We start from the raw sequence: 20,541 nt of genomic DNA, 5'->3' as shown, positions 1-20,541 counted from the left end.
AGTTCTCTTCTGGCTTTGGGATTCTCTTCACACAAAGGGATGCAGCTGCTCAGAGAAGAATAATCTTTTAAAATGTTGAGTAATGAGGGCCTTGAGGACAAGATTCTGTCCTTGCATAATTGGGGACAGCTAGGCCCTGCGTGTTTAACTCTTTGTTTGGATAAGCTGATGTTTTGAGGCCTGAGAAGCTATAAACTTTCTTCTCCTGAGTAGCTGTTTTCAGTAGAGCATAATGAGCAGTTACAAGTATGGCGTTTAACTAAATTCTTGTTTTGACTGTCACTGTGGCTTAGCACACACCAGGAGACTGAAATGTGGTGTCTGTTCAAATTCAAGAACCTACAGTTCTGTCCCTGGGTTGTGTTGCAGTAGAAACCAGTGGCAGCATTGGACAGTGGTGCAAAGTGTCTGTTTATATACATTTACAAGACATTGTTGGTAATTATTTACCACTGGCAGTTATTTACCATCAATACGTATTTCTCGGAACTATACTTATCCCATGTGTATTAAGGATCAGAGCATTTAGAAATCAGGGAGAAGATCCCAAATAAGATTTTGGGCATTCTGCATGTTTTTAATAAATATTGCTGTCTGGTCTTTTTCTAGGGGCAGCTTATACCTGTGCTGTGCTCTCTCGCAAAGTATAGCAAACAGCCTTTCCAGACTTGCCTTGTCCAGAGTCAGAGCATAATTTCAGTACTTGTGCTCCCTTCCACAGAACCAGTTGAAAATGGCTCGTTTCACCATTGTGGATGGGAAATCTGGAAAAGGGATTGGCTTCAAGGATGTAGCAGGAATGCATGAGGCGAAAATGGAAGTCAAAGAATTTGTGGACTATTTAAAGGTATATTCAAGTAGAACAAAATAAGTGTTTGCTACCCGTCTTCTGGGATAGATGGCTGACCCGGGGAGGAGAGTATGTTCTCTTCATCCTTCATGATACTCAGCAACCTCTGTTTATTTAAACCGATGGCTTTTTATGCAGTGATCAACATGACTCAATCTCTGTATTTTCAGTTCCATAACAGGAATGCAGATGTAGCTGCTCCCGTTAGCAGTACAGAGATGCTCAGGCTGAAAACAGTAGGGGCAAGCTCTGGGAGGCCATATTCTTGTGCAGATGCTTCATGTGAGCTGTGGATCTGACAGAGTTGCATTCTTCTTTCAGAGTCCTGAACGCTACCTTCAGCTTGGGGCTAAAGTGCCCAAGGGTGCCTTGTTACTTGGACCGCCAGGCTGTGGAAAGACATTGCTGGCAAAGGCAGTGGCTACAGAAGCACAAGTGCCCTTTTTGGCCATGGCAGGCTCTGAGTTTGTGGAGGTGATAGGAGGTGAGCTTCTTGGGAGGAAGGGTGTGGAGGTTACTTGGTCTGTTGTGGAGCTGGAGGGTGCTGGCTGGGCCTCTTGCTAAGGGCAGAATTTTAGCCTGTCTGCATGGGGAGGATGAGTTGGAGGTTTCTACTGAAAATATAAAAGGTTTTCAGTGATAGAGAGTACTTAATTATGTAGTATCTGAAATGCACGCCCTCTGAATTGCTAGTTTCTTCTTTCTGACAGGGTGCATGCATGGTTCTTCACCTGAAAACCTTATCTCTGACTTCCTGTACCTATTATTAAAGCCACTGACTGAGGCTTCCTTCCTTGTGTGAGAATGTTGATGGTTTTTCTGCTGCTCTTGGCTGGTGGGGAAAGTATGGCCTCTTTGTGCCTTGGGATTTCCCTCTTTCTCCTTTTTTTCCTTCCTCCTAGATCTCTTGAGACCTGATAAGGGTCAGTGTGCAGGAAAATGATTGATATTTCTGCTTCTGACCTGTGGAAGGAACAGGAGTTCATGCCAGGAGCTGGGAGCAGAGCTCCTCTTACAGCACCTGTAGGAGTCCCTGCAGTTTTGGGAGCTCGGTTAAAAGCCAGCATGCTCCAGAAGGAGCTGTGCCTAAAGACTGAATGTATGAGTTCTGTGGCCATTTCTTTGTGCCAGGAGTGTTGAGAGAAGGACTGTCATATATCTTGTTGGGACCAGTAATGCTGCTCTCCAGCTTTGCTAATGATTTTAGCTACGAGGCTTATTTCTTCTTCCCTTCCCCTATAGGTCTTGGAGCCGCCAGAGTTCGGAGCCTCTTCAGAGAAGCCCAGGCTCGTGCCCCCTGCATCGTGTACATCGATGAGATTGATGCTGTGGGCAAGAAGCGCTCAACCAATATATCTGGTTTTGCCAATGCTGAGGAGGAGCAGACCTTAAACCAGCTGCTGGTGGAAATGGACGGTCAGTTTTTCTCTCTGCCTCTCAGCAGTTGGGCCCTTATCACCTTAGAGATCCAAGCTGTTTTTTTCCCCACTTGAACTTGCCATGCATCTTTAGTGTTCTTTTCTTGCTGAAGTAATTACAATTGCATTGATGTAAATCTCATTCCCCTCTTCCCTGGGACAAGGCTACCTTGCACTTTGCAGCCTGTTCAGGACTAAGCCCAGAACTACAGCTTGGTCATGTCCTTGCTAAAAGACCATCTGTATGACAAGTGATAACTGTGTTTCGGGCTTCTGCTTAATGAAGGGACTGTGGCCCTGAAAGTCAGGATGTTTTTTTCCTATGTGGACACAAGTGTTGCCTTGGCTGGCTTTGCCCTGGTTTCAGAGGTCGTCGTATCACTCACTTGAAGTGGGTCCTTTCTCTGTTCTTTCTTCCCTTCACCAGCTGCTGTACTGAGTACAGAGGAAAAGCAGCAGCAGCTGCTGTTCAGCACAGGGTTTGTGGAAGTTGTGTGCTCAGTACTTGCTTCACACTGATCCAGGCTTTCCTGCAGAACCCTTAGGGGTCTCCTTGAGCACCAGTCTGAACCCATGTACCCCACCATCAGTCCCTGTTTCTGGAGGCACTGTAGCATCTCTCTCGTCATGTGTCCCTTAGTTAGACAGGACTTCTCCAGAGCGGATGGTGCCTAAGGAAGTAATTGGGCTCAGAACAGATCTCTGAGTATCGGCTGTGACTAAGTTATCTCCGTAACTCTCTTGAAACCTAGGTATTTATATAGGCTTTTAAGGGTTTGGGGCTAAATCTAGTAAATTTTAAAATGCTGGAGGCAACTGGTTTTGTGACTCTACTGAAGACCCTGAGTCAGAACAGAGTATAGTGTCACATCCAGAGTGAGTTTGCACCAATAGCCATGTGTGCATCCACCTGCTAATAAAATCAACAGAAAATGTGCATTAGAGATCATGGCTGGCAGAGGGCAGCAACCCCAAAGACTCTTACTGTAGTAAATGGCTTCAGTTCGGGAGTATGTTTTCCCACTGGCAATTGGAGAAGAATTATTTACAGTACTGGGGAACCAAAGGAAAATGAATTGGCAGCAAGGGCACTGCTCTCTGTAGAGGGTAACATTTAGGTCCAGCTGGCCATTAAATGTTGTTGAATACTTGCTGTATTCCATCTAAGACAGGTAGTGGTTTAAAGCCTGTTAAGGTTTAAAGTTTATTTGTCCCAGAGGGACATAAGCAATGTAATATATCCATTCTCCCATCCTTTGACTTATCACGTTGTCTGCCTGACTATAGAATCCTTATCTAAACTGAGAGAGATGAGCTTTGCAAACAAGCCCGGGTTTAATGCCATGCTTCTGGCTGGTTTCTGGCTGTACTGCATCTGGGATCGGCCCTTTTCTCAGACACTTTCACACAAGTGCCAAAAAGAATCATCCTTTGGTTATTCTTAGTCATAACTCTGTCCAAGCCCGCAGCACTGACCCAACTTGCAACGCTTCTGTTGCTAAATCTCATTATTGCAGAGCAGGGTAAGGAGTAACTAACTGCCTGCCCATCAGGGAGTGTTTGTCTGCTGTTTCCTGGGACAGAGCCACCTTTTCCCTTGACTGTGACACTTGTTGTCTCATCACACTCTTCAGAAGAAAAATTAAAAAGTTGTCCTGCAATAAAAGCATCCCCCTTTCTCCAGACCTTGGGGGTTAAATCTACTTGCTTTTTTATGGCATGTTTTCAGTGAAATGAGGATGCAGCCCTGCTGAAGCAGAGCACGTCCTGCAGTTCAGCAGCAAGGCTGCTTCTAGAGATTGCTCTGGAGTCAACCCTCCCTTTTCAAAGAGAGAAGCTGGGACTTGTAAAAATGCTTTCAGCAAAGGGTAGATGCTCCTTCATACTGCACGCAAGATGATCTGTAATTCTGGATCTCTGCCCTTGCTGCAGGAGGAGGAGAAATTGTAAGCAGGAGCACAGCATGGTACAGGCAGGGTAGAGTGGTCCTGCTCTGCAGAGACCCTGCAGACCTCTCTCTGCCTCAGCACAAGTGCCATGAAGTTTTTGAAGGTGAGGAATGAGCTTTAAGTAGTTTCTAAAAAACCAGATAGAATTCTGGTTATCAGAGGAACACCCTTGAAACACAAAATGCTACATAGATTCCAGAAATCACCTTAAATACATGCATGCAGTTCCCTGGGACTTTGCAGATGCACGAATTCAGGCAGCTTGGCGAAGCACATAATATCCTTGGAGTGAATATAACTGTTTACAGCTGTATCTGTATAGTAGATGGTCTCAACAGAAAAGGCCAGTAGTAACACACAACATCAGTCCTGGCTTGGTTGGGTTTTTCTCTCCTGACAGTTGTATGGTGAGCTGGCAACAGGTTAACATTGAATTAAATGGAGGCCCATCTGTCTGTTCAGGAATGTCTACAATCCACATCTCTATACCAAAAATGAAAATGCCTGATTTCCTCTAGTCTGTAGAAATTAGGCATGGTTTCTAGAGTGTTTTCTTGGTGAGTCTCAATTCAGAAATTAGGGTATAACTCTATTGAAAAGTGAATTTAGAAGGTAAATATTATCCTCAATATGCACTTTATTAGTCCCTTTTTTGTTGTGTGCTGCCTAGTTTATCTTTAAATTTATACTGTCTCATTATTTATTTGTGTCTTACACAGATCATGTACTAAGTCCCTCGTTTTGCTAAGTGCATATCAAACATGTGCTTAAAAAAATAGCCCAAGGAGTTTACAATGTCAAATTGGGAGACAGCTGGCAAGGACTGTCAGGCTAGTACAAGAAACACGGACTTACTGTTGGCTTGTACTCCTAAGCAGTGGTCTTGGCACATGTTACTGAAATGTTATCTAACTGGGCATGTTACCTAAACGAACGCTGAAGTGCTGTGTGCATCATGGCAAAATAGTTTTGAGGATGATGGTGAATAAGGTTTTTTAGGAGGTTAACCATTGTACCCAAGCACAAGCGGAGGAGTGGTGCGTGTTTGTAATGAGGAAGCCTTGAAATGGAAGGTTGAGAGCTCTGTTTTAGCTGTCTTTAGCTTAAATTGATGGTTGGAGTTCTGCAAGGCAACACCATAGAATCGAGTTAGCTATTAATTTGAAAAAAAATCACGCACAAAAGTAGATCTGTGAGTCATCAGCGGTGATTGTTGAATTTGCGTGTTCGAATGAGATTACTCAGAGGTAAGGTAGAGGAAGAAAAGGAGGGTCAGAGCTATATGGAACCTGCTCTGCAGGCTGGAGGATGAGGACACAGAAAAAAGCCATTATGCTAAGCTGTATGGGATGAATGTGCAGTTTGATACTCGGTAATTCTGGTACGCAGGTTTTAAAGTAATTGTAGTGCTCTTCCTGCAAGAGACCTTGGTTTCCTTCACTCTGACAGCTTTGTTCGTGTTCTGGAAGCATCAGGAGTCTGGTGGGAGAAGGGGAGGGACTGGAGGGAGCCTGTATGTACAAAAGCTGTTTTTAAAACCAGTGTGACACATGTACTCCAGTCTTTGTCAAAACAGGTGCCTGGTTTGAATAGTGAATCTTCCCTCACAAACTGCAAACAAGCGGAAGAGGAATGTGACCCACATATCTCCTCTGTTCTGAATGCATTTGAGAGGAGATTGACTGTCCTGGGTTGATCTGTGTTTTGTGAATGAAAATGCAGGACATCTTTTGGTAGCAGCTCTTCACCTGAAGGCCTCAGACAGGGCCGCTTCCCTGATTTGTGCTGGATGCAAGTTTCTGACCCCGAGGCTTCCCTCACAGAGGTGGCTGTATCTCAATGATACTGTTCGCAGATGATGTCCAAAAGGCTTTTGAACAAATGGCTAGAGAATTACACAGTGTAATAATGCAGATGAGATGCCCATCAAAGCAATGTGCTCCATGTCAGTGGGGAGCAGAGCACTTGGCAGTTCAAGTGGACTCTTTTTTTCCCTTTCCTTTTTGAAGTGGCTTCATTTGTAAACATTGTAGATATGAAGGCTCTCTTTAGGCTAAATTTTCAGAGCTGTTTTTAAATTGTTAAATGTGACTGAGGTGTTGTTTTTGTGGACTGCTCCTTTGGCTGATCTTTGCCTGTGGAAGCCAAAGCCTGTGACATGCCAGGTGATGTTGCATTGGGAACAGCAGTATAAATTGGAGGCTGCAGTTGTAGATCTCTTGAAGCAGTGTTTCACACTACTGGGATGCAGGCTTGAGAGCAAGTGGGGCAGAAGCTGATGTGAGGAGAATGTTCTTTTTTTTTTTTTCTATATTTCTTCTAATAGACCTATTTTAAGAGAGTTTTCCCAGCTGCAAAGCAGATAATGTACTGTGCCGTCTAATCCTGCCGTGTGAATGAAGCTTGCTATCCCCCAAGTGCCTGCCAGTCCCTCCGCTTATTTATCACACTCCAAAGTGCAGTGTAATACATGCCTGAAGAATGGCCGGCTTCATCCTCTCCGGGAGCTTATTTAGACAGCATCCTGCAGGGAGGAAGAATGGAGGTTTGCTATAGCGCAAGCTGACAGAGCCAGTCCTCTGACTTACCTGTAACCTTAATCTCTCTGCTGAGCTCTTGTGCGCTGACACATTTGGCAGCTCTTCTGGTGGCGCTGGAGGGAGCTGAAACTCGCCCAGCTTACGTGCCTAAAGCTGCCTCTCTGCAGCGTGTGACTTGGCAGAGGAGGAAGCACATGGGACTAACGTGTCCTTTCCCTGGGAAGGCTGCTGTATGCCAGGGCTGTTGAATCTGCTGTAAGCAGGTGACTCATACCCAGGGGCCTGTGGGCACCTGGTGGAATGTAATAAATAAGCAGCGTGGTTTGGTGATTAAACATGATCTCTGGCTCCCCACCCAAGCAGCATAACTGCCTGCCCCTTTCTGCCCTCCTCCAGCTGCTGGTGCTCTGGCTTCCCCAGGAAGCCCTGTCTGCCTTTGATGCCTCCATACTGCAGGCTGCTCTGGTGAAGCCTGTAAATCCTGATTCTCCTTTCATCTTTGAGACCTGGAGACAAAACCTTCTCTGACTGTGGCTTAAGCTAGTGTATGCTAATGATTGCTGCAAAGCTGTTTGGTTGCGGTTTGTGTCTGCCTACATGTCTGTGGTGTAAATTCTGTAGGGTTGGTCTTTGCACTGGTCGGCAGTGTGCCTGGGTGCCTTCTGAGTGATAAAAGATGAGTGAGAAGACAACGATCAAATCATGCTGTAACATGTCCCTTGCTGGGTGGCAAGGCTGTGTCCTGTCTTTTTGCATTAACCTGAGTTGGTCAGAAAAAAGCCTGTCCCTTCCTTAATGATCCTGGTGTCCTATCTGTGACTGAAGGCCAAAAGTAAATGAAGGCTGACAGGGCTTCCCACAGAAATATTTGGGAAGGAAAGGCTGTTTCAGCTAGAAAACATTGCTTGTACAACCTGGAGCTAAAGGAGACAGAATTGACTTAAGTCTGGGGGTGAGAAGGTATCTCCTAACTCATCAGAATGGAGAGATTCTGTTCTGGTTTCTAGTTGGAGCAATTTCTAAATGTGGCAAAAGGAAGAGGGGGGGGAAGTAGTTCTAAGCCAAGGCTTATTAAGTAAATGAAAAGGGAATTTCAGAGTGTCTGTGATGACCAGAGACTGGCCTGGGTGACTTGGGAGGTTCCTTCCTGTCTTGTGCTACTTGCTGAAGAGGACGTTTTCTCAGCCTCAGCTGCCCCAAGGGATGCTGTAAACACCCTCTGGCTTCGGATAAAGCTGCAGGAGACATTCTCTGCATCCTGCCCTGTCCCTTTGTATGCTTGCAATGCAGTACCTGCGATGCTGAAAACCTTCACCTTTGTTTTTGCTTGTTTTTCTACAGGAATGGGGACCACAGATCATGTCATAGTGCTGGCTTCCACAAACCGTGCCGATGTCTTGGATAATGCCTTGATGAGACCTGGGAGGCTTGACAGGCACATCTTTATTGATCTTCCAACACTCCAGGTATATTCCACCTACTGCTCGGTCCTTACCTAAGGCTAATGACTAAGGTGTCCTGGTCCTTGCTGGTGATTCAGTGTCCTGGCAAAGGCTGAGCTTGGAGAAGATAGAGATGGTAAGCTTCTGTTTGCCTTTATTCTTATTTATGTGCTCTAAATCAAGGATTTGACATGCTAATGCAGTTAGTCACTTTTCTGAAATAACAATTCACTGTTTTTAAGTGGCTCGGTTCTGGTATGAGCTTTGGCAGTGAATTCTTCTGTGAGGTTCTCTTTGCTATGCAGATGCAGAACGATGTTTGTGTCTTCTCTCCAGGAAGTTGGGAACCACCTAATTGGCAAGTTGGCTTGTGTGACAGCTGAAATTGTCATGAGCCTCGAGCATCATTTGTTCTTTTGGTTTATTGTCTTCACTATCCTTGTAAGGCTCTTCATTTTCCTTTAGGCAGCCTGTTAAGTGACTTTCTCCTTCTGAATGCTTTTTAAATCCGTTTACTAGGAGTCTTCCATGTCTGCTGTGTTGACATTTGTAGCAGAGTTTTGGGAATAGGCTCAGCTGCAGTAAAGATCTGTCTGCTCTGCCAGCACAGGCTCTTCTTCTCCCATCTGTGCTTTACTGGCGTCCTCAGAGTTTTCAGTTAAAATACCTTAAATGCTTGATACAATCTGGCACCGGAAGCATGAACTGTGCAGCTGCCCTGAAGGAGGAAGGGGAAAAACCCTGGCAACTGAGCTCATTGTTTTAATCAGGATCTCCTGGACCAGCTGAATGACTCACTCCTTGGCTACTTGCCAGCCGTCATCTCACCCCCACCTTCGTCTGGGAAATGGTCGCAGACTAAGTAGCTCGTAGATGCGGTTTTCGTATGATTTTCTTATGCAGTGTGTGAGGGAGCAGGTAGAGGCAGTTGGAGCTCCTTCCTGCGAGTGCTTTTGTAGTAAGAGAAAAGTTAAGACAGATCAGAGTGAAAGTTAGGAGGGGAGAGTGGCTCTGAGAGAGAAAGCAGTGACTCACGGTAAGCCTCAATACATCTGTTCTGAATTTGAGAGCTGGGTGTTTATCAGGGCTCCTGTAGCACTAAAGCACTGTAAGGACAGCCCTGCCCTCTGGTGGCAATGTCACCGTCCCTGCTGCCAGAGGTCTGCTCCTCTGCTCCCTGCTGCGCCTGGAAGCTGCCACGTTGGGAGGGTTTGCAGGGCTCAGGTGTTCTGTGTTCTTTACAGGAGAGAAAAGAGATCTTCGAGCAGCACCTGAAGGGTCTCAAACTGATCCAAGATGCCAGCTTCTACTCGCAGCACCTTGCTGAACTGACTCCGGGCTTCAGTGGTATGATATGCTGTGTCCTTGTGGGGCTGCTCTGCCTGCTTCTATGCTAGTTCTGCAGTTTAGCCTGGAGCTTCACGGTTGCTTAGTTTTAACAGGGTATTTTGGTCTAAAGGGCTTTTTTTTCTTCAAGCCTTCCTCATCTCTATAGAAATAGTGGGAACCTAACCAGCTCCCTGGTGAATGGAGCTGTGATGAGCAATTGTTCACAGCTATTTTCAATTTTCTGAAACTTCTGGGACTAGCAGGGTGTGGGGGTAGGGAAAATACACCTCTACAATGCCTGGGCTCTTAATTCTTAAGGGGAGGAACCACTTACTGCTCATGCTCCTGTCCAAGCTCTTGTTGAGCATGAGATGTTGGCTTTCAGGGGAAAGACTCTTAAGTTGATATATGTTACCAGGAAAGCGATAGGAGGAATGAATAGCAATTACTTGGTCGGTCAGAGTAGAATTTGAACAACTCTGCCTGGCTCCTGCATTGAGCCTGTTTCCAGAGTAGGTCCCTGGGAGTTTGAAACAGTGCTGAGCAAGGGGCTCCAGAGTTCCTGTTTATGTGGAGTTCCTGGAATATCCTTTCTGGGTTTCCCCTCTAACAGGCCCCAGCACACTGCCTCTTCGTGACTTCCTTCAGCAGCCCCCCGCCACCATCACCCACACACACAAACTCAGAACAGATGTTTCTTCTCTTCCACACAGAGGTTGTGCGGTTGCTGCATGAACAGTGCAGCAGCCCATGCCAACCCAGACTGCCCACACCACTCCCCTGTTGCTGAGAGCCAGCCTTGGCTTTAGCCTTGTTAATTGATTGCTGAACTCTGTCCTCTGTGTGGCAACACAGCGTTCATTGCCAAGGCAGTTGTATTGTTCAAATCCAACATAAACACCATGAACTAGGTTTGCTCTCTGTTCCCAAAGAACAAAAAAGTGCAGGCTGTTTGACTTCCTTAGGTCTTTCTCCAGATTTGTTCTTGCCTCTTCTGTCCTCTGAAATCTGTCACGTAACAAATCCAGTGTCATTCTTGTAAACTCTCGCCTACAGGAGCTGACATAGCAAATATATGTAACGAAGCTGCTCTTCATGCCGCTAGAGAGGGTCACAAATCCATTGATACTTCCAACTTTGAGTATGCTGTGGAAAGAGTCATTGCGGGTAAGTGACCCAGCCATTTCTGTTGCTGTGTAACTAGTCTGTATCACTAACTGTCCTCTGTCCTGAAGATCTTAGATGCCATAATCACAGAAAGTTCTCTGAACAAGATCTCAAATGGATCCATGTTCCTGAATCTGCTGGCAGCCTGAACCAGTAGCTCAGGGAAAAGGGCCAGTAGCAAAACAGTAGAGGGGAATCCAAATCTGTATGGCTTTTTTAGTTTAAAAAGCTTTTTTAAAAAAAAAAAAAAAAGTAGTGGAAGTATCTCTGGGTCTTTCTTGCTGCTCTGAACACCTGCTACATAAACATGAATAGCAAATAGGCTACGCATCCTCAACAGCAAGAAATAAGAGATTTTTCTTTTGGTCTCAAAGCCCGGGCTTTGATGAATTGGCAGAATAAACTGAAAGACAGTAGAGCACTGTTCTTCTCCCTCTGAGAACATCCTGTCAGCCTTTCCCTGTCACTTGTGCGATTGCCAGCAGAGGAACCTCTGGAGATTACCCTGTAGCAGTATATTGTAGAGAGGGGAAAAAGTTCCCAGAACTCTTGACTTCACCTGAGGGATTTGAATCTGGTGGGTTGGGGTCTGAACTGCCCTCTAGTCGAGCCTTGGTTTTCATAATCAGACACTTAAGTGCTTCCAGGCTGCAGTGTCATTGCTGGGGACTGAGCCTGGGCAAACAGACTGGCATTCTGCGCTTTTCTTAGTAGAGCGTGTGGAACAGGATGTTTGTACTGGGTCAGTTATTTCCTGATCCTGGAATTCAGTCCTGAGTGTTTACTTTATCAGAAAATGCTTAAACAATTCCTCATTTTAAGTGAAGACTTTTGAGCAAATTCCTGACACTTTCATCTGCCTTTTAAAAACAAAACCCTTGGAGTGCTTTGGGTAACTGTGGCCACACTTGCATAACGCCCAAACTACTCAGCAGCTCCCAGGACTGGACAGCAAGACAGCTCTCGTAACGCAGAAGTCCTCATCAGCCAGAGCAAAGGTGCTTTACTTTCCCACCTGCAGCAGAGAAAGCACCAAACTTGTAGGGAGTCATTTGGCTTTTCTTTCTGAATTCCACCCTTGCCTTAGTTCTCCAGATTTGGGAGATAAGGCAAAAAGCAAGTAAGGCCACAGGGGATGTGTAGCAGAAGCGATATCTGGGATTAACGTGGTGGGGCATCGCAGGGCATGGGCTCCAGCATTTTCACTGCTGACAAGCTGACTTGCTTCACTAAGGCTCTGTGGCGTGTAGGAGGCCATCAAGTCTTTTTGTTGCTTAATCGGATTCTTTCGTATTAGCAGGACCTGGCTATTTTTTGTAGATTAAGTCTAAAAGGCCCCAAACAACTCTCAAGGCCCATATATTAAATGTACCCTTGCCATGTAATAGGAACACTTCTGGGTTTCACAATCCAGAGGGCATTTCAGTTGCTATAAAAGCTTTTCTTGAAAGAAGATATTACTGTGCTTTCCATTATAAGCTTCTGGTTTTAATAAGAGTGGTGTGGAATCAAAAGAGAACTTTGCAAGTCCAGAGGCCCTGTCAGCCTTAAAGCTTTGTGTTGCTGTAAGGGAGGAGTAAGAACTTCTCTCTGTGGTAAGTCCCCATTGTGTTCTTAGTTTGGGAACAGAAAGCAGTCAGTAAGTCAGGTCTCTTGGGAGTGAGGGAGGAAACCTGCTGAGTCCACGGAGGCTTTTAGGGGTTGTCTTTAGAAGATGTAGTGGAGCCTATTTTCTTGATGGGGTTTGGGTATGCTGTGTAAGGCCAGCAGAAACGCACTAGAGTTGTTTCTTGGGTGTTTGTCTCATAAATGTGATAAGTACAGGCCTTCAGAGAACTTTCCTGCCTGGAGATTACTTTATGTAGGAAAAGAAATAACTCTGTGCTGTTGTGAAGAGTACTGTCCCTCCCTCCTTGGTGGGCTGACAGAGGAATACTTCCAGAATCTTTTGAGTGCGCGCGTGTGTGTGTATATATAGTGTACATATATACATCTTTCTACAGAGAGACATACAGGCACATGCACACATGCGCTGCTGAAGGCAGGGTGAGGGACTGACTGATGAAAATCAAGGCTGCTGCAATTAATCCGCTATTCCATCACCATCGTGCCTTGCGGGGCACAGTGGTTTCCAGGGTCCCTGAGCAGTAATTTTACAAGATCTGCCACGCTAATTTTGCTGTTTCCTTGTTTAATAAAGCTCTTGACTTTGTTTAAAAATTAATGTTAATAGAATGTTGTTTTCTAAGACATCAAGCAAGCTTGGTGTAATTCGGCTCTTGACTTTGCCTGCTCTACCCCCTACTGCTCCTGGCACTGTGTAGAGACATCGGCTTTAAAGTACTGGTACCTTTTTGCATTCAACATGCAGAGCTATAATGAGTGCTTGATATGCAGTGTGTTCTGTAGTTAACATATTTTCTATGTGCTCGAAGTTTTACTTCCATTCAGCACTTTTTTTTTTAAATCCTAATTGGACTTATTCTGCGTTACGGACTACTGGGTTGGAAAATAGACACTTTCAAAAATCACCTTTTTGGAGGAAGTATTAAGTGTGAGTTATGGCTTAATTTGCTAGTTCTCAAGAGCCTGGGAACAAGCTCATATGGAGCATGCCATGTGTAATCAGAGACATTTCCAGGGTCTGGAGAAAGAGTGTTGGTTTTTTTTTTAATATATATATATACACTCTTGGTATTTTGCTGATTTGAGCACTCCTAATGCACAAGAATCTCAACAGGGACCTCTCATATATAATGCAACATCCTGCTTCTCTCATGTTCTGCCTAAGGGACTGAAAGACTGTAGAGCAAAATCAGTATGATACTATAGCTAGTCTCTGTTTTGGGTTTTGTTGTGTTTTGGGTTTGTTTTTTTTTTTTCCAAGTGGTAGATTGACTTGTTGCAGATCTGTCCCTGGGCAGAGATATAGTGTAACGTGCCTTTGGCAGAGCTGGGAACAGAATGGAGCTTTGCATTATAGAGCTGTGATATAATCAAATATTAAATTATTTGTCTAATGATTAAGTCTGTTGTAAGGAGGGGGGGGGGGGGGAAGCTTCTGCCAGTGTTTTCAAGCAATTCAAGCATGGATTGCTTTCTACTGCAGGGACAGAGAGCACTTCTCCCACAGCATGTAATTGAAGGGCTTTTTACTGCCTCTCCCTAGGCGGAGTGCAATATGAAGCTTGCTGGCTGTTCAGCCACAGACTGTGCTAGCTTGTGCACTTAGCTGCACATTATGCCCTGCTGGTTACACCTATTGCTGGTTATCTTATCGAATCCTTGTCTGTGTTCCTACAGGCACTGCCAAAAGAAATAAGATCTTGTCCCCAGAAGAGAGGAAGGTTGTGGCGTTCCATGAGTCGGGTCACGCGTTGGTTGGGTGGCTGCTGGAGCACACTGAGGCAGTGATGAAGGTAACTCCATGACCAGCTGCTGCCTAATGAAGTCCGTCACCGGGTGGGAAGAGAGTCCTTTGGGATTCCCCTGTCCAAGACCCATTGATTGTTTTGTAATACTTGTGTTGAATGCTGCTGCGTTGCCCTGGCCTCTGTGGGCTTGGAGGTGTGAACACTGCAGCAAAATAAATGGCAAATACAGAATCATAGAATCATTTAGGTTGGAAAGGACCTTTAAGATCAAGTCCAACCATTAACCTAACACTGCCAATGGACCACTAAACCATGTCCCTAAAATATGCATTATTAGGCTCCATTGATGATAGTGATGGTGCAAAGCTGATTAACCAGCTATAGCAGAAGCCTTGAGATAAAAGGCCAACTGTAAAGCTCTTTGGAGCAACTGAGTCTCCTGATGCTGCTGCTCAGTTCATGCACTTTCTCCAGGTGCAAAGCACTGTTCTATGTGTGCATGCATGCGTGCATGTATGATCTCTTTCCCAGCTGTGGCTTGCCAGCATGTAGCAAAGCTACCATGGCAGGAACTGCTCTGATACTGATGGAGAGAGATATGTGTTTCAGATTGGCACGCTTGGGAGTTTGTCTGCCTGAAGCCCTTCTCTGCAGGGAAAGGACTCTCTGGCACCCCGGGGTGTGTTCTCTCCCATGCACATTTCCCCTCAAAAGCCTTGACTCTGGGAGGAGGTGGGGAGTGGAAATAACAAGGGCGACAGCTCCTTGGCTCACTACCAGCAGCAAATTCACTCTGAATAACCTATTGTATAAGCTGAACTGTTGTTAATTACTCTCATTTAATGGGTGGGGGAAATAGCTCTTATTTTTCTGAAGACAACTTATCTTTCTCCAGGTAGTCTCAGTGATCCTAGAACACAGTAAAGTGAACTCTGTTTGGCTTATACACTCCAAAGCAACTTCTAAATCTCAGGATTTCACTGGCTTGCTGTTAAGGACAGATTCTTTTTCATTTCATGAGCAGAAGGTGGCAGAAAGCGTATGTTTGTAGCTGGGAAGGCAGAGCCTTCAGTACAGGGATGGTGACATACTGAGGTCCTTGGCTGTGTCTGTGTATGTCAGCCTGCCCGATAGCTTTTGTCAAATTTCGCTGGGAATGCAGGCCTCTTCCTGGTCTCCCTCTGCGGCTGTAGCTGGGAGCTCCTTTGCTGTCTGACTGAGGGAGCTGCTCTGTGTTGCAGGTTTCCATAGCCCCTCGAACAAACGCAGCTCTTGGGTTCGCTCAGATCCTTCCGAGAGAGCAGTACCTTTTCACCAAGGAACAGCTGCTGGAGAGGATGTGTATGGCACTGGGGGGGAGAGTGTCTGAGGCCATCACCTTTAACAAGGTCACTACAGGTGAGGAGCCAGACCCTGGCACAGGCAGGTGGAGATTGTGCTAAGAGAGCCTGAACTTCTCGACGTGCTCTGTCCAAGGGTGATCTGAGCAAGAGACGGTTTCCCATGCTGGGAAGAAGAAACGTCAAATTCTGTGCTTTGATCTTGGGCTTGCATTTGTGACCATGGAGGTCTCGCTGTTGGTTGCCACTGTGTTGTCTTAAACTTGTCCCAAAGCCTAAGGCCACAGATGCAGTTATCCGGTGAGACTCTTGGCACGTGGGAGGGCCTAGAACTTTCTGTGCTATGTTTCCAACTAGTTATATCCAAATGGGATAATATGGGGCAGTGGCAGGTAAGCACTCCATGTGAGCTACCTACTAGTAGTTTGCTCACTAGTTGTGAGCGAGTCCTACAGTATGTGTAGAAAGGTCTATCAGCAGGTGGAGTGTTCTCCTGCTGTGGGTCCTCTGGTCCGTTGACTAGTGGAATGCGTGTTTGTGCAGGATGTAATTATCTCTTCTCAAAGCTGGCAAGCATTGCATCTCTCTCTCCTGCCCAGGAGCACAGGACGACCTGAAGAAGGTGACCAAGATAGCCTACTCCATGGTGAAGCAGTACGGGATGGTGCCCAGCATTGGGCAGCTCTCCTTCCCAGACCTGGAGAGTGGAGCTGGAATTGGTCGGCGCCCTTTCAGCCAGGGACTTCAGCAAATGATGGACCATGTAAGGCCACCCTTGGTTACACATTCCCATTTTTGTTCTTTACTTTCCGCAGTTCAGTGAAAAAAGCCAGGTAACTTGCACCCAAACAATTTGCATTTTTCTGTTAGCCACTAAGTAGTAAATTACAACAACTGGCACTTACCTGTTCTATTACAGTGTATTAATTATAAATGCAGTGAGGCATTAAGAACAGACAGAATCCCATGTAGCTGTGAGTTCAGCCCAGTAGCACTGCGCTGCCTGAAGCTGCAGTGAGCGGCTGTGAAATGCGCTGCAATGCATAAAGCTGACTGTGAAAGCTGCAGTCCTGGTTCCAGTGTGGGCAAGACCCTGGTGAGGTTCTGGCACAGGAGGTGCAAACGTGATGTTTGGAGAGAGGCAGAAATGCTTTGAAGGGGGAAGAAGGAATAATGTGGGAAGACTGGGGGGGTTGTTGTGGAACTGTGGTCACATACCCGGCTGGGGAAAGATTCTGTTGCATGAAGTCTCCCCAGGCCCTCAGGAGTCCTGTGTATATCTAATGCTTAAATTACAAGATGATTACAGATCATAAATTACAAGAAACCTGTGTCTTAAAGTCTCAGTTGCACAACTTAAATGTCTCCACGTCCTAGATCAGAGAGGCTATCTAACTGAAACGATGGTTCAGACTGACTGAAAGATGTTAGCCTGTTTTGACAGGAAATTGGGCTTCATTGGTAAAACAAAACAAACAAACAAAAACAAACAAAAAAACCACAACCAAAAAAACCCACATATTGCCTTGGTTGAGAAGTCAAATACCTGGAAGCGAAAAAGCTCTGGTTCAGAAGCACTATGGTTGTGCTTCCCTGGGATTTGTGCTGAGCTGCATCTTTCACTGCTGTACAGCCTCCTTACTTAGACTGCATTTCCCATCAGCTGGGACTCTGCTGAAGAGATGGGCTTGTGCAGGAGTTTACTGTTCCTTATCATGAGTGCTCCTTTGGCTTTTTTTCAAATGGTTTGTCTGTATTTTCAGTTGATGGGAACTGCTTTCTGCCTGGCTCAGTTTGGAGATTCCATCCCTCGGTGCTCTCCTTGTTTATCTACATGTCGTGTTTGTTGCCACCTGTGCTCCAAATCTCTCTCCTTGTTACTGTCTTCTAGGAAGCAAAAGTTCTGGTGGCTCAGGCTTACAGGCGCACAGAAAAACTCTTACTGGAGAACCGGGACAAGCTGCAAACAGTAAGTTGGAGTTGTGTGTGGGCTTTTGTTTTGGTTTGTTTTAACTGGTATTTTCTGTCTTGCTACTTTCTGTGCTCTGTAGCTCGGCCATTGCAGTGTCTCTGTGGTCGTAGAAAGTCTTGTAGTGGGAGAGCTGGGACTCGTGTTGTGAACAAGTGACTGTTCACTGTGTATCCCCAAATTAGGAGCGGGCACAGGGAGGAATGTGTGCCTTTTTCAGCAGTGAGTAGTTTGCCTCCGGACACCAGCTGGTATTTGCAGGGTAGAGGAGTAGGAGTGCTCTGTGGACATGATCAAAGCTAGAATTTGTCTCCCTCACCTGCGCTTCTCTGCTAACCTCTTGGCAGTGTGATTTCCTGGAAAGTAGGCAGTGACTGTTTTTGTGATGCCTACAAAGGCAGGAGCAGCTCATCCTTGCAGGTCCTTTAGACGTACAGGAATTGAGTGGACAGTTTCTGGCTTTGACAGAAGAATATGGAACCTGTCACCTTTTCTGACTAGTGCTGGAGCTTGGAACAAGATAATTTTTAAGGTCCCTTCCAACCCAAACCATTCTGTGATTCTATGGTTCATGGTTTCTGGTGACTCCAGGCAGTTTTCACCTGCCAGCTCCCTGATACCTGATAGACCAAGGAGTCTTTGTTGGAGGGGTAGAGCTTTGCCTTTTCCCCTTTGTGTCCTGACAGTCCCCTGGCCAGTCACCCTGGCACGTCCCCACCTCTGCCAGGAGCTCTGTACCCATCACTCTGGGATGAGCCACGCTTGGTTTGCAGCACCCTCTGTATCTACTTGATCTTCTCTTCAGAAGTCCAGTCCGTAACATCCAAAGTGTCCAGGAGTCAACTTAATGTGGCATGTTTTGCAAATAAAATAATCCTTTTCCTTAAGTGTTCTTTTAAACAAACAACAACCCCTTCAGCTACACAACTGCAGGCCTCCTGTGCGTAGTAAGGTAGCCAGAGCTTGCTTGCTTGGACCTCCTGCTGTTAGCCAGATGACAGCCCTGTCCCCAGGACAGTGCCCTGGAAGTGCTCTGAAGGTGAGTGTTGTCAGGAGGTCTCCTCTCTGCAGGCCTCCTCTGTCCTGATGCTTTCATTTAACAGCAGTCAGATGTTTGCTAGAGGCTCATCACAGGAAAACTTTTAAGTTTAGCCAAAGTATCCAGAGTAAGTGTTTCAGTTGCCAGGCCAGTGTGTCCCATCTTGTCAGCAGGACTGAGCCGTTCTGTGTTTGACAGCCACCTGCTGCTCAAGTGCGGCCCTTCTGCTGGTGGAGGGGACAGGGAATTCAGCCTCTCTGGAGAGGAACTTCTGATGACCTTCAGTCCATTCCTGCAGGAACAGGCAGCTCTTTGTTATCGCTGTGTGTACAGGGGAGGGGTCTGGCTCTGGTCTCATTTGCCACTACTGTGACATCTTAAGACAGAGGCAGGACCACAGGTGCAGGGACAGTGGCAGGGAGGGCACTTTATTAATAGTTTCTGGAATTCTGACTTGCCGAATCATTCCCTAGATCTTGCTTTATTGCCTCTAGTCATACTATGTATTCCTGGCCAAAAATGCTCTTGTGAAAGGTGCCGGCAGCCTGGAGAACTTTGTCCTGGCTCCAGCAGGCTTTGGGTTCCCCCCGTCTGTGGTGTGGTAGCCAGGGGTCTGCTCCTCCTGGGCTGCGGCACGTGCTGGGGCCAGATGTTGGGAACAGAGTCGAGCTGGCAGGGAGAGTTCAGATCAGTTCACAGAGGCTGTTTCCAATCCCCTGTGCCTCATTGTGCTTTATTTACTTTTTCTAGCTCTCTAATGCCCTCCTGGAGAAAGAAGTGATAAATTACGATGACATTGAAGCTTTGATTGGGCCTCCGCCCCATGGGCCAAAGAAAATGATAGCTCCTCAGAGCTGGCTTCAAGCGGAGAGAGACAAGCAAGACACAAGGGATGAAGAAATGCCCCAGCAGCCACCAAACCAGGAGGAGGAGGAAGAACCACGCCTGAGACCAGTATGAAGCCTGCTCCTGATGTGGAATGGGAGGACTCTAGAGGCTTCTTTTGGACACAGACCTCTTCCCTTCTCAGCTCCAGAATCAAAGATACTGAGCAGGGAATTTCTGTGCTGCTGTTACCCAAAAATTAAGGGTTGGCTACGTTGGCTCTTTTAAGGAGCTTTTCCCTGCAGGAAGGAGAACTCCTTAGGATTTTGAAATTGATTCTCAGCAGGGTGGTAGTGATTAGGAGCTGGGTAAGTCTAATCTGCTGGGAAGATTTCCTGTCGGCAGGAGCAGTGTACGTGTTCTTAAGGGCAGAGGGTCCTGTGCAGTCCCTGTGAGCCACCTCTGGCTGTGGCATGTGACACAGCGGGAATGCGGGGAAGTTACCTTCAGGGTGGTGAAACCCCTGCAAGACTCTGCGCTGGCTGAGGGCTCTGTTCTTGTGCGACTCCGCTGTAACCTTCGATCATCCCCGCTGCTGAATGTAAAATAGAAACCGAAAAATGGACTTCTCTAGAATAAACTGTCCATCGTGTCTGCTCCATTTGTAGAATGTGTTGAGACACGGATCACAGAATCTTCATGGTTGGAAGGGACCTTTGAGATCGAGTCCAACCACAAAAAACAAACAAAAACAAAAACAAAAAAACCCCCAACAATAACAAAAAAACCCAAAACCCACAAACAGACACAAACCAACAATCTTGGGCACTAGAGCATGCCCTGAAGTGCCATGTCTATATGTTTCTTAAATATCTCCAGGGATGGTGACTCCACCACCTCCCTGGGCAGGCTGTTCCAGTGCCTGACCACTCTCTCAGTAAAGTAATTCTTCCTGATATCTAATCTAATCCTCCCCTGCCCCAGCTTCAGACCATTTCCTCTGGTCCTGTCATTATTCCCTTGGGAGAAGAGGCCAACACCCACCTCTCTACAACCTCCTTTCAGGTAGTTGTAGAGGGCAATGAGGTTCCCCCTCAGCGTGTGTGTGTTACCACATCCACTGGGTGTGGGTGGTGGTGGTGGGTGTGTGTGGTGGTGGGTGCAAAGCTTTATTACAGCTATGGCGTTGGCCGGGACAAGGGCTTTCTTCTCCCTGGCCCATAACTTTTATTCAGCTTCTACAGCAAGCGTCTCACAGGCAGAGATGGAGGACAACCTGTATGCAGGAACCCAGCCTGA

At 46.3% G+C, this 20,541-nt stretch overlaps 1 protein-coding gene across 1 annotated transcript in view; it reads left to right on the top strand.

Annotated features, from left to right (window-relative positions):
* The window catches only part of SPG7 (SPG7 matrix AAA peptidase subunit, paraplegin), a 33,090-nt gene extending 13,182 nt beyond the window's left edge, over positions 1 to 19,908 (top strand). Inside the window, exons 7-17 of the mRNA XM_074157887.1 lie at positions 722 to 847; positions 1,172 to 1,334; positions 2,093 to 2,266; positions 8,099 to 8,223; positions 9,444 to 9,546; positions 10,585 to 10,695; positions 13,999 to 14,114; positions 15,311 to 15,467; positions 16,009 to 16,172; positions 17,301 to 17,378; positions 19,168 to 19,908. Of these exons, the coding sequence (XP_074013988.1) occupies positions 722 to 847; positions 1,172 to 1,334; positions 2,093 to 2,266; positions 8,099 to 8,223; positions 9,444 to 9,546; positions 10,585 to 10,695; positions 13,999 to 14,114; positions 15,311 to 15,467; positions 16,009 to 16,172; positions 17,301 to 17,378; positions 19,168 to 19,377 (1,527 nt within the window). The 3' untranslated portion in view covers positions 19,378 to 19,908. The remainder of the gene's footprint in view (positions 1 to 721; positions 848 to 1,171; positions 1,335 to 2,092; positions 2,267 to 8,098; positions 8,224 to 9,443; positions 9,547 to 10,584; positions 10,696 to 13,998; positions 14,115 to 15,310; positions 15,468 to 16,008; positions 16,173 to 17,300; positions 17,379 to 19,167) is intronic.
* The last annotated feature ends 633 nt before the right edge of the window (positions 19,909 to 20,541 follow it).

Source organism: Numenius arquata, chromosome 13 (genome assembly GCF_964106895.1).
Source record: "Numenius arquata chromosome 13, bNumArq3.hap1.1, whole genome shotgun sequence".
Taxonomy (NCBI): Eukaryota; Metazoa; Chordata; class Aves; order Charadriiformes; family Scolopacidae; genus Numenius; species Numenius arquata.
The sequence above is the reverse complement of the archived record's forward strand: the minus strand, read 5'-3'. Positions and strand labels throughout refer to the sequence as shown.